The sequence below is a fragment of the Erinaceus europaeus genome, chromosome 12, assembly GCF_950295315.1.
Source record: "Erinaceus europaeus chromosome 12, mEriEur2.1, whole genome shotgun sequence".
NCBI lineage: Eukaryota > Metazoa > Chordata > Mammalia > Eulipotyphla > Erinaceidae > Erinaceus > Erinaceus europaeus.
Window position 1 is genome coordinate 1,819,463 of NC_080173.1, and position 15,190 is coordinate 1,834,652.

The following is a 15,190-nucleotide window of genomic DNA, read 5'->3' on the forward strand; positions in this document are numbered from 1 at the left end:
ACATGCCAAGTCCCAATAGCACGAGACCAGCCCTCTGAACACAGCGCTTCTCGATGAAGCCAGAGAGTGACTCAGCTAGCAGCGTGACACACTGAGGGTGGGGGTTCCTCCGTCTGCCACTCAGCCCGCTTCTTGCAGAGAGGCCCTCACCCCAAAAACAGAACAGCAGCAGCGGCAGCAGCGGCCTTCAGCCCTGAGCTCCCTTGTGAGGTGGGGACAAGAGAGCCCAGCTTCACCTGTGTCCTCATGCTGTGACTGTCCCTCTCCCAGCAAAGAGTTAAGAGCATGGCTGGGCCAGGGCTCCCAGGGGCCAGCCCCACCCCTCTCCTGGGGAACCATGCTCAGAACCCCGACATACTTCACACACCACATCATCTGCGTCACGCAGACCAGCAGGAGTGAGTCGGTGGGTGGGAGCGCACCCAGGCTGCCCCAGCCTCCTTCGCGGATCTGCTTCTGAGACCAGAACTGAGGGCTGAAAACCCTCTCCAGGCCTGAGGGATGCTGGGGACAGCAGGCGGGGCCTGTGTGTGACAAGCAGTTCTAAAGCGCAGACAGGAGAGCAGGGAGGAAGCCGAGCCCCCAGGAGCCAGGCCGACCCTCAAGCCCCTGGCCCGAGGTGGCCTGGGTGAGGGCCAAGGGGCTCCCCCTTCAGAGCCCAGAACGGAGGCCGGCCGGCCCAGGCCCTGCCCCATCACTGGGGGGTGGGGCTGTCCCCCTCAGTGAGCGTCTTGAAGTCCATGGAGAGAGCCTGCTCCTCCTCGCGGGGTGGCCGCCTCCAGTCCGCACGGGTCAGGATGTGGAGCACGGCCACACCAAAGGCGACCAGCAGCAGGCCCAGCGTGTTGCCCAGGACCCCTTCGGCCTTGAACGAGCTGTACGCGGACCTGCGGGTCGGGGAGGGTCACCCTTAGGGCCAGGTGCCGGCCAGAGAGCAGCCGCCCTCCAGGGCTGGAGCCCTCACAGGCCTCACCGAGCACTCACCCAAGCTTGAACAGCAGCGCCTCCTTCAGGCCCAGCAGGGCCGTGCCCAGCGACAGCAGGAAGATGGCAGCGCCGAAGAAGACATGCTGAGAGCGGTAGCCGCTCCGCAGGGAAAAGGAGGCTCCGGGGAACAGGAAGAAGCCGCAGCCCACCAGCCACTAGGAGACGAAACCGGGCTGCACTGAGCCCGCTCGCCACCAGCCCTGGGGCGACTCTGCCACGCGCAGTCAAGGTCCTCCGAGCAGCTGGGACAAGGCGAACGACCTCGGGGCCTCGCACGCCAGTCCCACGCTGGGATCCGGGGGCAGGACTGGGGGAAGCACTGTGGCCAAGCCATGTCCTACCTGCGCCCCCCACCCCTGCACACACACCCCCGAGTGGCCCCTGTGCGGCACCCTGCCAGCCCCATTCCCGTCCCTCGGCCCTGGCCTCACCTGCACAAAGTAGAGGACAAAGACCAGGAGGCCGCACCAGCTGTGCAGGCTGTACAGGTGGGCATAGCCCCGCTCCCTGTGGTAGTGGAACACGGCCACCAGGCCTGGACCAGAGACAGAGACGGGCCGTGAGACCAGGCTGATGGGAGACCACCCACACCCACACCGGGACTTGTGGCTCTGTGCCCAGCCCGGCCGGAGTGGGGAAGGGAGCAGCCACCACGCCCACACTGGTGCTGGAGGGGGGGCAGGAACTCACCCACCAGCGCGATGACAAACGCCAAGACGTGCAGCAGCCCGTGCAGGATTTTGGCCGTGCGTTTGGTCTCCTTCCTGAAAACTCGGTAAACCAGCAGGGCTGGCAGGAAGAGACGGAGAGGGAGCGGAAGCCTGAGCTTAGACATGGCCAGGGAGGTTCGAGGGGCCTTGCTCCCCGCTGCCACAGGCCACCCCCAGGTTGCTGTGCTCCAGCAACGCCCTACAGCTGCCACCACCCCCACCCCCAGGGTTCTTGTCAGGCTTTCCAGGCTGGCTTTCAGGTTCTCTGTCCGGTCACACACACAGACACCGCCAAGCTCCTTATTTTAACGCCGACGGTGCTGAACCCAGTCAGTGAGTCTGTCAGCAAGCCGGCTCCGAGGCAGGAGAAAGCTGGGTTCCACAGGCAGAACTCCTGGGTCACGGTGCACAGGGAGCTCCTGGGCCACCAGGAAGGAAGGTGGGGCGGGGGACTCAGGCCCTGCCGGGTTCCGCACCCCACACACACGACACACAGTCACTCACACGTTCACACCGACCCTCCAGCTTCACGGCCCTGCAGGAGACAGCCCCCCTGCGTGCTCCGGGCCATGAAGAGTGACAAAAGGCTCGCACTCAGAGGTGCCACCGCACCTCTCCTCTTCGGCTCAGTGAGAAACGTGAAGGAGCTGGGCCCAGGACGCCCAGGCACCCTGCGTGCTCCACCCTGGCTGTGTTCCCTCCCTCCCAGCCCTCCCTGGGGCTCCTTCTAGTGCTGACGCAGGTGTATGTCTGTCCCCCTCCCTCCCCCTTCTCCCTCTTTCTACATGTAAGTCTCCCTCCCTCCCTCTCTACCTGCAAGTCTCTCTCCCTCTCTCTCCCCTCTGCCTGCAAGTCCTCTCTCTCTCTCTCTCTTCCCTCTCCCCTCTCAATTTCTGTCTCTATAAAAACTAATCAGAGCCTTTCAGAATGAGGTTTCCTCCCACCGGCCTCAACCCCGACTTGAGTCTCTGGCATCGTGCGCTACACCGGCTTCCCGGCCCGGCCCGGCCCGTCTAGCCCGGAGAGATGGCGGGTGCTGGTGTGGTCTCCGGGACTCACCGTCTCCCTGCAGGAAGATCAGGCCGATGATCATGCACAGCGGGTGCACGTTGAACAGCAGGGTGCTCTCCCACGCGATGCCGCCCCGGTACAGGCCCAGCCAGGCGCCCGTCACGGCCACCGAGGTCAGGCCCAGCAGCTGGGAGAAGGCCACGAAGGCAGGCAGTGCTCTGGGGGCCGGGGCCACGCCGGCCGGGCTCTCCATGCTGCGAGGAACAGGTGGCACTCAGAGCGGCCGCTTCCCAGTGCCCGGGCGGCTGCCCAACCCCACCCCCAAGCCCCTGCAGGCCCCTGCCCAGAACTCGCACCTGGCTCTGGGGTGCTGCCCAGTGCCCCGCTTTGCTGTGCTATGTGACAGAGGCCCTGGGTTTCTGGTGGGGTTCACGGGTCACCTGCACGGAGCTCGACCACACTTCTTGTTGCACCAAGGGCAAGTGGCGTATGTGTGGGATAGACAGCACAATGGTTATGCAAAGAGACTCTCCTGCCTGAGGCTCCAAAGTCCCAGGTTCAATCCCCCGCACCACCATAAACCAGAGCTGAGCAGTGCTCTGGCTAAAAAAAAAAAAAAAAAAAAAAAGTGGGTAACGGCAGGGAGCCTGCTGGGCTTGGGAGTCAGGCCACCTCCCCACAGCCTGGTGCTGGGCCAGCAGCACCCCTGCCCCACCAGGCCAGCAGGGAAGGCTGCAGCGGGCCTGACCCTCGCCTCAGTCACCTCAGTCGGCGAGCCTAGGAGCAGCTAGCAGCTCCTGCCTGGCCGGCCTCTCCCCACCCTCCATCTTCCTCACAACAGAGCAGGATGGCCGAGCTCACCACAGGCCTCTGGCCAGTCTGGCCCCTCCTCCAATGACCCACCCCAACTCTCCCTGCCACATCTGACAGCTGTCGGCAGCTCCACCATGGAGAAGGGTCACCTTGCTAGACTCGCGAGCGCGTCTACAACACACAGGCAGCTCTCCAGAAACAGGAGCCTGCCAACCGCGCTCTCAGTCTCAGAGCATCGCAGAGGCGCACCTGCACACACACACACACACACACACACACACACACACACACACACCACCACCACCACCAGGCTGCAGGTGTCTCCCCCCTCCCCCTCCCCTCTCAGTTTCTCTGTCCTGGCCAATAAAACGGAAAAGATGGCCTCCAGGAGCAGTGGATCCGTAGTGCCGTGGTGGCCCTGGAGGCAGGCGGACAAGCAGATCTTTAAATCAGCGCATGTGCTGAGCCCAGACCTTCGTCACTGCTGGTGACGCAGCCCTGCACCGAGTGGCTGTGCCATGCCCACCCCGGCCCGCTGCAGTGAGTGCACACCGCACCGCACCCCCACGGCCTGGGCTGAGGGGTCCTGAGGTAAGAGCTGCGCTCCCGCTCAGACTCACACAAACCACCTTCCAGAGACACGCAGATGGAGAGCCCCACCTACCCGGGCAAGTCCTAGATCCACTACCAACCCAAATCCCAGGGCTGGGCAGTAGTGCACACATTGCCATGTGCAAAGACCCGGGTTCGAACCCCCACTCCCCACCTGTGGGGGGCTTCAGTGAGCAGGGAAGCAGGTCTGCAAGTGTCTTTCTCCCTCCCTCCCCTTCCCTCTCAATTTCTCTGTCCTACAAAATAAAATAGAAATGAGAGCGAGAGCGAGAGAGAGAGGAGCCACCGGGAGAGGTAGGCCCACAGAGCCGGCACTGAGCACCAGCAATGACCCTGGTGGCGGTTAAAGGTCGCGCCCCTTGTCACCCTGTGTCTCGCCTGCCTGGATGGGCTGGCTACACGGCAGGCTCAGCACGCCCACGACAGGCCCCACACCCCAGGAGCCGGCACGCTGTGCCTCTACTCCCAGCGCGGACCCCACCACCCCGTCCGTCTCTAGCCACCGCCTGCCTCCCAAGCCCAACCCGTTTCTACCCCCGCAGTCTGCCCAGCAGCTGCTCACCCACCCGCCGCCCACCCGCCCCAGCGGCTAGCTTACCTGGAGCACCGTCTGCAGCCCCCGGAAGGCAGGGGACCGAGTCTTCCTGGGGTGTCTTCAGGGACCTGAGCCCTTGCCCTGTGTCAGCCAGGAAAAAGCCACTGGCTCTCCGCTCCGCCTCCCTTATTCGATTGAGCCCAGAGCCCCGGGCAGTCAGAATCTGATTAGCTCCCAATCAGGAGCAACAACAGGACACGCTGTCTCTGTTCAGCCTGACGCTGCAGGGTGGGGTGCCACGGACAAGGGGGAGCGGGCCCAAAGAAGCTACTGGTGGGGTGGGGGGTGGCCACCAGGGCTGGGCCCTTCCTTCCCAGACGGCCTCCCGAGGAGATGGGCGCCAGGTGAGGACGATTCCCCAGGTGGCTTCGACCCAAGCGTGAAGCCAGTCAGGGGAAGCAGGGCGTCCAGGGAGACAGGAAACAACTCTTCTGTCTCAAAGCGGGACAGAGCCCAGAGCCCACCTCACGTGATGCCCGCGCTCTTCCACGCCCGGATCCTGTAGGGCTCCGTCTCTGTGACTGGCTCTCATCTTGTTCTCACACTGATACATCTGTTTGCTTATGCAGCCTCAGAAGAAAGCGGGAGTGAGGGTCTCCCCAGCTTGGCCGGCTCTTCTGAGACGCTCACACCAACCTGGCAGCAGGGCCTGCGCCCTGGGTGGGACTCCCCAGCAGGGATCCAAGTGTCTGTGGGGGGCGAGCACGCTGGCCCGCTGGCTCCTACACGGTGCCCACACGGTGCCTGGCGGCCCAAGAGGCCCCGCAGCATGACCCTGCAGCCACTCGGACATCAGGTCCCGAGTTTGATCCCCAGCATCGCATGTGCCAGTGATGCTCTGGTTCCTCTTTCATAAATAAATATGAATGAATAAAACAAGAGAGTGAAAATAAAGTGGACAGGAATAGCAAGAGCTTGAGGGTCGCGGCAAATGGCTCACCCGCCTCTGGAGAGCACGCGAGGCTCCCGGGGTGGCGGCGGCCCGGCCGTGCCGTGGCACCTCTCCTCTGCCTCGCCCCCTTCGGCTCAGTGAGAAACGTGGAGGAGCTGGGCCCAGGACGCCCAGGCACCCTGCGTGCTCCACCCTGGCTGCGTTCCCTCCCTCGGCCGTGGTTCCAGCCCCGGCCCTGCCTGGGGCTCCTTCTAGTGCTGACGCAGGTGTAAGTCAGTCTGTCTGTGTATCCATCTCTCTCCCTCTCTCTCGTGACTTCCCCCTCCCCCTCTCAATTTCTGTCTCTATAAAAAGAAGTGAACAAATAAATAATTGGAACATGTCCCCACCTGCAGGGGGAAGCTTCATGAGTGGTGGAGCAGGGCTGCAGGTGTCTCTCCTTTCCCTCTCAATTTCTCTGACCTGCCAAAGTGGGAGAAGGGGAGGCAGCTCAACATGCTGGAATGTCACCCTGCAGTTTCAGCTCCTGGCACCCCCAGTGCCAGCTCTGGTCTCATTCACTGTTTTTCCCTTGTTAATAAACAAATCAGGTTTTTGGTGTTGTCCGTTTTGTTTTAGTTACCAGCAGCAAATAGCTGCTCAACGCTGGTGTTTATTGAGCATGTCTATATTCCAGACACACTGTGAGATGCTGGAGGCAGAGGGGCCCGGCGGCGGCGCACCTGGTTGAGCGCACACGTTACAATGCACAAGGGCCCGGGTTTGAGCCCCTGGTCCCACCAGCAGGGGAAGCATCACAAGTGGTGAAGCAGGGCTGCAGGGGTCTCTGTCTCTCTCCCCCACCCTCTCAATTTCTCTCTATCATATATAATAAAGTTTTACGTGGCCCAGGAGGTGGCACAGTGGATAAAGCACTGGACTCTCAAGCGTGAGGGACAGAGTTCAGTCCCCGGCAGCACATGTGCCAGGGTGATGTCTGGTTCTCATTCTCTCTCCTTTTTCTTCACAAATAAATAAGATATTTAAAAAATTCAAAATTTTTAATAGTTTAGAAAAAAAAAAAAAGGCAAGCTGCTGGAGGGACAAACACAGGCCCTGCTCTGAGGGTTCCAGATGAGCTGCAGTTGTGACAAGGGCAGTGACCCTGCTCTCCAGACAGGCCTCAGGGCGTTCTTGCTTTCTGAGCACTACAAGCAGCAGGAGCCAAGAAGCCTTCCTCAGGAAGCTGCTGGAGGCCGTGCTGGCGGCTTCTCCCCGCGTGACCCAGTGCCCGGCGGGGGGCGGGGGGCTGCCGTCCTCCCCACGACTACCGCCTGTGCTGCGTCGAGGGGGGGAGAAGACACAGGCGGCAATGCGCTGCCAACTGCCGCAGACAGCTACCTGGCATCCGGATGGAAGGCAGAGAGAAAGGTGACCTTTGGAGTGACGGGGCCCCAACTGCCTTCCTGGCAGTCTCTTTCCAACTTGGAGGTAAGGCCGGGTCCACGTTGGAGGAGTAACAGAATGGCTCTCACCAAGCAAGACCATTCCCCTAAGGCAGACCTGAGCCTCACCCAACAGGCTACTTCAGCAATAAGACAGAAATGCGAGAAGTCCAGACTTATAAAAAAGGCAGATTAAGGGGCCAGGTGGCGGTGCACCAGGTTGAGCCCACATTGCAGTGCGCAAGGACCCGGGTTCAAGTCCCCGGTCCCCACCTGCAGGGGGAAAGCATTGCAAGTGGTGAGGCAGGGCTGCAGGTGTCTCTCTGTCTCCATCTCCCCTTCTCTCTCAATTTCTGGCTGTCTCTATCCAACAAATAAATAAAGATAGTTAAACTTTTAAAGGAAGAGTCATGGTTCTGTGCTGTGCGGAGGGGTGGCACCCCCCTCGCCTAGTCAGTGTCCTGCACCTGCCGGGAGCGTGGCTTCTGCCGTGGCCACGGGCAGCAGAGAAACTGCTCTGGGGCTCCGCAGTGTCGTGACCTAGTCTGCAGGCCTGGAACCACTGACAGCCCCTCCCTCCCTAAGCGACCAGTCCTGAACCCCCCCACCCCATTCCCGTCTGAGCACGTAAGCCCTTCTCTGCCGTGACTTCCTTTCCTTCATCACTGGGGGCTTCTTCCTTTGCCCCCCACCATGGCCCCAAGCAGCTCAGCTGTCCTTGGGTCTAATAGCTGTCCTATTCCCAGAGCAGAGTGTGGGGGACAGTTTCAGGGCTCAGAAGACGTATCCTCTGCTCCAAGTCTCAGAGGAGGAGAAGAGGGGACTCCTGGAGGCCCTTACACAAATAGCCCATCAGAGCAGACTCGAGGCAGACAGGTCTCTGCAGCCACAGAAGCTGGGTGTGACAACTCCCTCCCACTAGCAGCCTCCACCAGAGATGGGTGAGACGGACAGGCGTTCCCGCGGGGCCTGCGCCACTAAAAGGTCAACTTCAGACCTGATCTCATTAGAGCGCCGCCAAGACAGGCCTCTCTGACAGCCAGGAAGCAGGAGCCTGGGCTGCCCACAAGCTCCTCTCGTTCACATCAGGCTGCCACTGGCTGAGGAGAGACCGCTGCTGGCAGCAGGGCGAGGCCTTTTCCTGGCCGGTGAAGAGGAAGAACTGGCTCAGAGCACGCTGGGTGGTCAGAGAAGCCGAGCGGCTGAGCTGCTAAACCAGACACGCTCTTTCCACCAGCGCCTACAGAGTCCTGGATGCCGCAAGTCTTGGACGGTGAAGTCAAACACTGAACCCATGTCCCCACTAGGTCCTAGTGTCGGGGTTCCCTACACTGACAGGGACTCACACGGTGTGTTTGGCTTCCATTAAAATCGGGAGGAAAAAGAACCAGGTTGAAGAATTTAATTTTTAATCCAGCCTGAATTATATTCCGCTAACACTACAACAAAACGTTTTTTTCTCTCTTTAATAACAGTTTTCCTTTCTTGTTTTTAAATATGTATTTTGGGTACAGAGAAATGGAGAAAGGAGGAGGGACACAAGAGAGGAAGAGACAGAGACACCTGCAGCCCTGCTTTACCACTTATGAAGCTTTCCCCCCACAGACGGGGACCAGGGGCTCGAACCCAAGTCTTACGTGCACACAGCAGGGCACAACACCACCAGGCCCCCAATCTCTATTCTTTTTATGGGTGAAAATTATGAGAGCCTGAAAGCAGGGGCACGAGGACTTGATCCCACCTGCCGGGGAAACCGTGAGTGGCGCAGCAGGGCCGTGACATCTCTCTCCCTCCCTCCTCTCATTGTCTTTCTGTTCTAGCAAATGAAAGGAGGAGGTGGGGAATGGTCATCAGCAATGGATTTATTGTGCAGGCACCGAGCCCCAGCAGTAGCCCTGGGAGCAAGAAAGGAAGGTGAAAAGAAAAGGTGAACATTGAGTTTGGTTACAATAAACGACACTTAGTTTTAACAACTGGGAGAAAGTCTAAGCTCATCAGATAAAACAAGGGCTCTAAAAGCTAGGTAGGCCATCTCACTTAATGGCGACCTTTCTGGTCACTACCAGACCACCCCATCATTGGGGCTCTGGTCAGGCTATCCTGGGATTCTCACACAGACATGCTGGGCCTAGACCTCTAACAGTTCCCTCTCTCCACCATCACTGGTCATCTCCATCAGGAACATCATAGCCCTCCTGTGGGCCTCTACAGGACCTTGCCCTCACTGTAGAACAACAGTGCTAGAAACTGCCCCACTCTCTGAAGGGAGGCTGGTCAGCCTGCTCTGCCACTCGAGGAAGACGGGTCCTGAGATGAGAGCAGCCTAGAATGTTCCCGCCGTGACCACGGACTGTGAGCTCAGACTGACAGGGATGCAGAGGCCACACAGGCTCCTGTGCTGAATATGAACAGACATGGGCCCTGGGTCAGATGGGTGGGGTTCACAGTTAATGGCATTTACATATTTTCTTCAAGTTTGGGAGCTACTCTCTGCCCTGATGCAGCTTTCCAGTCCTATCCTCAACTCTGACACCATCTTTCCAGACAACGTTTTTAGTCCGCCTGCATGTTAGCTGCCAGGCTCAAGCAGAAATGACTGAAGTCATGGCTCTTAGGAAAACGCCTAAAATAGACTCCCGGCTTCTCTCCACTCTAAGGTCCCTATTCTCATCCGCTCTGTCCCTAGTTTCAGTTCCTATTTATTAATCATTTAGTCTTGTTTTACATGTTACCGCCTTTCATGGTACCATGATGCTACCAGGACTCCATCCTGACCTCCCTGAGCAGACGCCCTCACCCATGTGTCCCGGAACCTCCCTTCCCCAGAGCCCTGCCCCACTAGGGACAGACAGACACAGGCTGGGGGTGTGGCTCCACCTGCCAACACCCATGTCCAGCGGAGAAGCAATGACAGAAGCCAGACCTCCCACCTTCTGCTCCCCATAGAGATCCTGGGTCCCTGCTCCCAGAGGGGAGAAGTGTCAGGGGAAGATGACCAGAGGGTTCTGAACCCCAACTCCACCAGGACCTGAGAGAGAAAAGGGAAAAGGGAGGCACATTCATAAGTAGTAACAGGTGTAGGTGTGACTAAGAAAAGAAGCAAAGGCGGGACCATAGGAAAAAAAGGGCAAATATATAAAAATATAGAAAGACAGTTATAGAAATAATAGCCTGTGTCTGTGACCTTGGGAGAACCACTGCAGTTTCCAACGGAGGGGGTTGGGGACATGGAACTCTGGCGGTGGGAATGGATTCAAAATTATGCCCCACTTATCTCATTTTTTGTAAGTCAACATTAAATTAATAATAACATTTTTTTGCCTTCAGGGTTATCTCTGGGGCTCAGTGTCTGCACTATGAATCCACTGCTCCTGGAGGCCATTTTTCCCATTTTGTTGCCCTTGTTGTACTTGTTGTAGTTGTTATTGTTATCATAGCTGTTGTTGTTGTTGGACAGGACAGAGAGAAAGGAGGGGAAGACAGAGGGGGAGAGAAAGACAGACACCTGCAGACCTGCTTCATTGCCTGTGAAGCGACTCCCCTGCAGGTGGGGAGCCGGGGGCTCGAACTGCATCCTTACGCCGGCCCTTGCGCTTTGTACCACCTGTGCTTAACCCGCTGTGCTACAGCCCAGCCCCCATTAATAACATTAAAAAAAAAAAAAAAGATGAAAGTTACTGTGCAGCCGAAGTCAGATGGATGTGATGTTTTTCGTGTAGCAATGGTTAACTGGACGTGTGGGAAATCCCCATGTGCTGCAGGGGTGCTGACACGTGGACGGTCTCTCCCGACAAGTGTCTGCAGAACTCTCACCCACACTTGGGTATCTTCCCACCATGGGCCGGTTCCCCGGCACCTTCCCCACGCCTCCCGCCCCTCCTTTCCCAGAGTCCTCTGCTCCAGTGCAGTACAGCTCTCCTGCTCATGGCCGTGATCTGCTGGGAAACCAAGCCCCTCTCTGAGCCTTCTTCCTCGTCCACAGGTAGGGGAGCTGAGGTGCACCCCCTGGCCTGCAGCCGCACCTCCCACTAACTAAAGCAGCCCCTAATCACAATCAGAAACGCAGGCGCTTGGGGCCAGAGAGCCAGGCAGCAGCAGTCAAGACGAGCCCTGCTAATAAGCCCAAGCTCCACCTGCATCCACCACCGGCTCCCCCGCCGGGCAGAGCCCCTGGATCTGGGGTGTGCTTGCTGGACCCAGCTCTGCCGCCGAGGGGGTCCAGAGGGCGGCCACAGCTGGGAGAAGCACCGCTCGCATGGGGGTGGGGTTCGAGAGCCGCATTACCAAATGATCTGCACTTTCTTTTTTTTTTCTTTTTTTCTTCTTTAATTTTTTACCAGACCACTGCTCAGCGCTGGCTTATGGTGGTGCAGGGGATTGAACTTGGGACTTGGGAGCCTCAGGCATGAGCGTCTCTTTGCATAACCATGACGCTGTCTCCCCTGCTCATGACCTGCGTTTTCTGCCTCACTCCAGCTTGAGAGAAACCAAGGCCTGTCCAAGGCAGCATGCTGCTGTCTGTCTGTCTGTCTACTTGCATCTGCAGTGAAAATGAAGGCACAGGACCCAGGCCTGCTAAGACAGGAGTGAGTGAGTGAGTGAGTGAGTGCAGCCGGAAGAGGGTGACCCAGGGTGCCCGCCTCTGAGACTGGCCTGGATCGGGGTCCTCCATGTGGCCCAGGAAGCGGAGGCAGAGGGAAGGTGGCACCGCCAGCACCAGGCACCACACGCAGCGAGCACACACACACCTCAGTGCAAACAGGCGACGCCCAGGCAGGGAAAGGCGGTGGCGAGCCAGCCCAGCCCAGTGCAGGAAGGGAGCCGGGCGGGGGCGGGGGCGGGGGCAGCCCTGGGCACCATGGCCGGCTCTGCGTCGCAGACAACACCGAGGCGAGCTGCCAAACATCTCCTCCTACACACAGCCACCACCGGGCACCAGACAGCCTAGGGTACCTGCCGCTGCGGATCAGACCCACAGAAGTTCAGCGACTCCAGGCAGTGCCCGCCTGGCCTGGCCGCAGCAGCGGGAAGCCGGCTCCTGGGGGAGCAGAGACACCACCCAGGCTGGGCAACAGGGCACGGCTGAGTCGGGACTGTGCCCGGCCAGTGCGGCTGGACACTGTGTCCACACCTGGGCACCTACACACACACACCTGGGCACCTGCACACACACACACCTGGGCACCTACACACACACACACACACACCTGAGCACCTACACACACACACACCCGGGCACCTACACACACACACACCTGGGCACCTGCACACAACACACACCTGGGCACCTGCACACACACACACCTGGGCACCTGCACACACACACACCTGGACACCTGCACACACACACACCTGGACACCTGCACACACACACCTGGGCACCTACACACACACACACACCTGGGCACCTACACACACACCTGAGCACCTGCACACACACACACCTGGGCACCTGCACACACACACACCTGGGCACCTACACACACACACACACACACCTGAGCACCTACACACACACACACCCGGGCACCTACACACACACACACCTGGGCACCTGCACACACACACACACCTGGGCACCTGCACACACACACACCTGGGCACCTGCACACACACACACCTGGGCACCTACACACACACACACACACACCTGAGCACCTACACACACACACACCCGGGCACCTACACACACACACACCTGGGCACCTGCACACACACACACACCTGGGCACCTGCACACACACACACCTGGGCACCTGCACACACACACCTGGGCACCTACACACACACACACCTGGGCACTACACACACACACACCTGGGCACTACACACACACACACCTGGGCACCTACACACACACCTGAGCACCTGCACACACACACACCTGGGCACCTGCACACACACACACCTGGGCACCTGCACACACACACACCTGGGCACCTACACACACACACACCTGGGCACCTGCACACACACACCTGGGCACCTACACACACACACCTGGGCACCTACACACACACACCTGGGCACCTACACACGTACACACCTGGGCACCTGCACACACACACCTGGGCACCTACACACATACACACCTGGGCACCTACACACATACCTGGGCACCTACACACACACACCTGGGCACCTGCACACACACACACCTGGGCACCTGCACACACACACCTGGGCACCTACACACACACACACCTGGGCACCTGCACACACACACACACCTGGGCACCTACACACACACACACACCTGGGCACCTACACACACACACACCTGGGCACCTACACACACACACCTGGGCACCTACACACACACACACCTGGGCACCTGCACACACACACACACCTGGGCACCTACACACGTACACACCTGGGCACCTGCACACACACACACCTGGGCACCTGCACACACACACCTGGGCACCTGCACACACACACACCTGGGCACCTGCACACACACACACACCTGGGCACCTACACACACACACACCTGGGCACTACACACACACACACCTGGGCACCTGCACACACACACCTGGGCACCTACACACACACACCTGGGCACCTGCACACACACACACACCTGGGCACCTACACACACACACACCTGGGCACCTGCACACACACACACACCTGGGCACCTGCACACACACACACCTGGGCACCTACACACACACACCTGGGCACCTACACACACACACCTGGGCACCTACACACACACACACACACACCTGCACACACACACACCTGGGCACCTGCACACACACACACCTGGGCACCTACACACACACACACCTGGGCACCTGCACACACACACCTGGGCACCTACACACACACACACACCTGGGCACCTGCACACACACACACACCTGGGCACTACACACACACACACCTGGGCACCTACACACACACACCTGGGCACCTGCACACACACACACCTAGGCACCTACACACACACACACCTGGGCACCTGCACACACACCTGGGCACCTACACACACACCTGGGCACCTGCACACACACACACCTGGGCACCTACACACACACACCTGGGCACCTACACACACACACCTGGGCACCTACACACACACACACACACACCTGCACACACACACACCTGGGCACCTGCACACACACACACCTGGGCACCTACACACACACACACCTGGGCACCTGCACACACACACCTGGGCACCTACACACACACACACACCTGGGCACCTGCACACACACACACACCTGGGCACTACACACACACACACCTGGGCACCTACACACACACACCTGGGCACCTGCACACACACACACCTAGGCACCTACACACACACACACCTGGGCACCTGCACACACACCTGGGCACCTACACACACACCTGGGCACCTGCACACACACACACCTGGGCACCTACACACACACACACACACACACACACACACACACACACACACACACCCGGGCACCTACACACACACACACCTGGGCACCTACACACACACACCTGGGCACCTGCACACACACACACCTAGGCACCTACACACACACACACACCTGGGCACCTACACACACACCTGGGCACCTGCACACACACACACCTGGGCACCTACACACACACACACACCTGCACACAGGCTCTGCCGCCCGCGGTCGCCCACCTGCAGGCTGTCCCCTCAGCGCAGCTCCTGGGCTCTGCGCTCCGTCCCCGGTGACACGCAGCTGTTCTGCCGGTTCCGCCACCTCTGCGGAGCCGTCGTCATGGCGACCGCAGGCAGCAGCGGCAGGTGGGCGGAGCGCGAAGACAGGGACCGGAAGTGCTCCGGCGCCTCTGCGCCTCTGCGAGGGGGGACCGGAAGTGCTCGGGTGCCTCGTGCTGGCGAGGACCGGAAGTGGTCTGATGCCTCGTGTCGCGGGAGCCGAGCTGCACGTGTGAGGTCGCAGAGCTCCATAGGCCTGGCCTTCTGGCCTGCTCGCGGGCCTGGGGCGGCGCACGAGGGGCCGGGACCCCTGGCGGAGAGGGTCCCAGAGATGACCCGGCACCCTGGACCCCAGGTTCACTGGGTGTCAGGCGCAGCCCAGCCTAGGCTCCCAGTACCGGGTCGCCCCATGGGAAGGCTCCTCTCCCTGCCCCCGTGCACGCACCACGT

General features: G+C 59.7%; 1 protein-coding gene across 2 annotated transcripts; it reads right to left on the reverse strand.

The window, feature by feature from the left end:
- Nucleotides 1–554: 554 nt before the first annotated feature.
- Nucleotides 555–14,827, reverse strand: LOC103117574 (transmembrane ascorbate-dependent reductase CYB561). 2 transcript variants are annotated; one of them, XM_007527653.3, is made up of 6 exons: nt 14,702–14,827; nt 2,757–2,962; nt 1,678–1,776; nt 1,419–1,522; nt 985–1,142; nt 555–887 (listed from the first exon to the last, which is right to left on the reverse strand). In XM_007527653.3, the coding sequence occupies exons 2-6, from the start codon at nt 2,959–2,961 to the stop codon at nt 695–697; spliced, it is 759 nt and encodes a 252-aa protein (XP_007527715.1). In that variant the 5' UTR covers nt 2,962; nt 14,702–14,827; the 3' UTR covers nt 555–694. The 2 variants fall into 2 exon arrangements, with proteins under 2 accessions (XP_007527715.1, XP_060058515.1); XM_060202532.1 differs by lacking the exon at nt 14,702–14,827 and adding an exon at nt 4,732–4,913.
- Between the last annotated feature and the right edge of the window lie 363 nt (nt 14,828–15,190).

Bases quoted from the DNA above. Each gene is read 5' to 3' on its own strand.
- LOC103117574 (XM_007527653.3), bottom strand. From the start codon at position 2,961: ATGGAGAGCCCGGCCGGCGTGGCCCCGGCCCCCAGAGCACTGCCTGCC. The intron at 1,523-1,677 runs GTGAGTTCCTGC...TCTCTGGTCCAG, and splicing joins GTTTGTCATCGCGCTGGTGG to GCCTGGTGGCCGTGTTCCAC. The intron at 1,143-1,418 runs GTGAGGCCAGGG...TTCGTCTCCTAG, and splicing joins TTGTCCTCTACTTTGTGCAG to TGGCTGGTGGGCTGCGGCTT.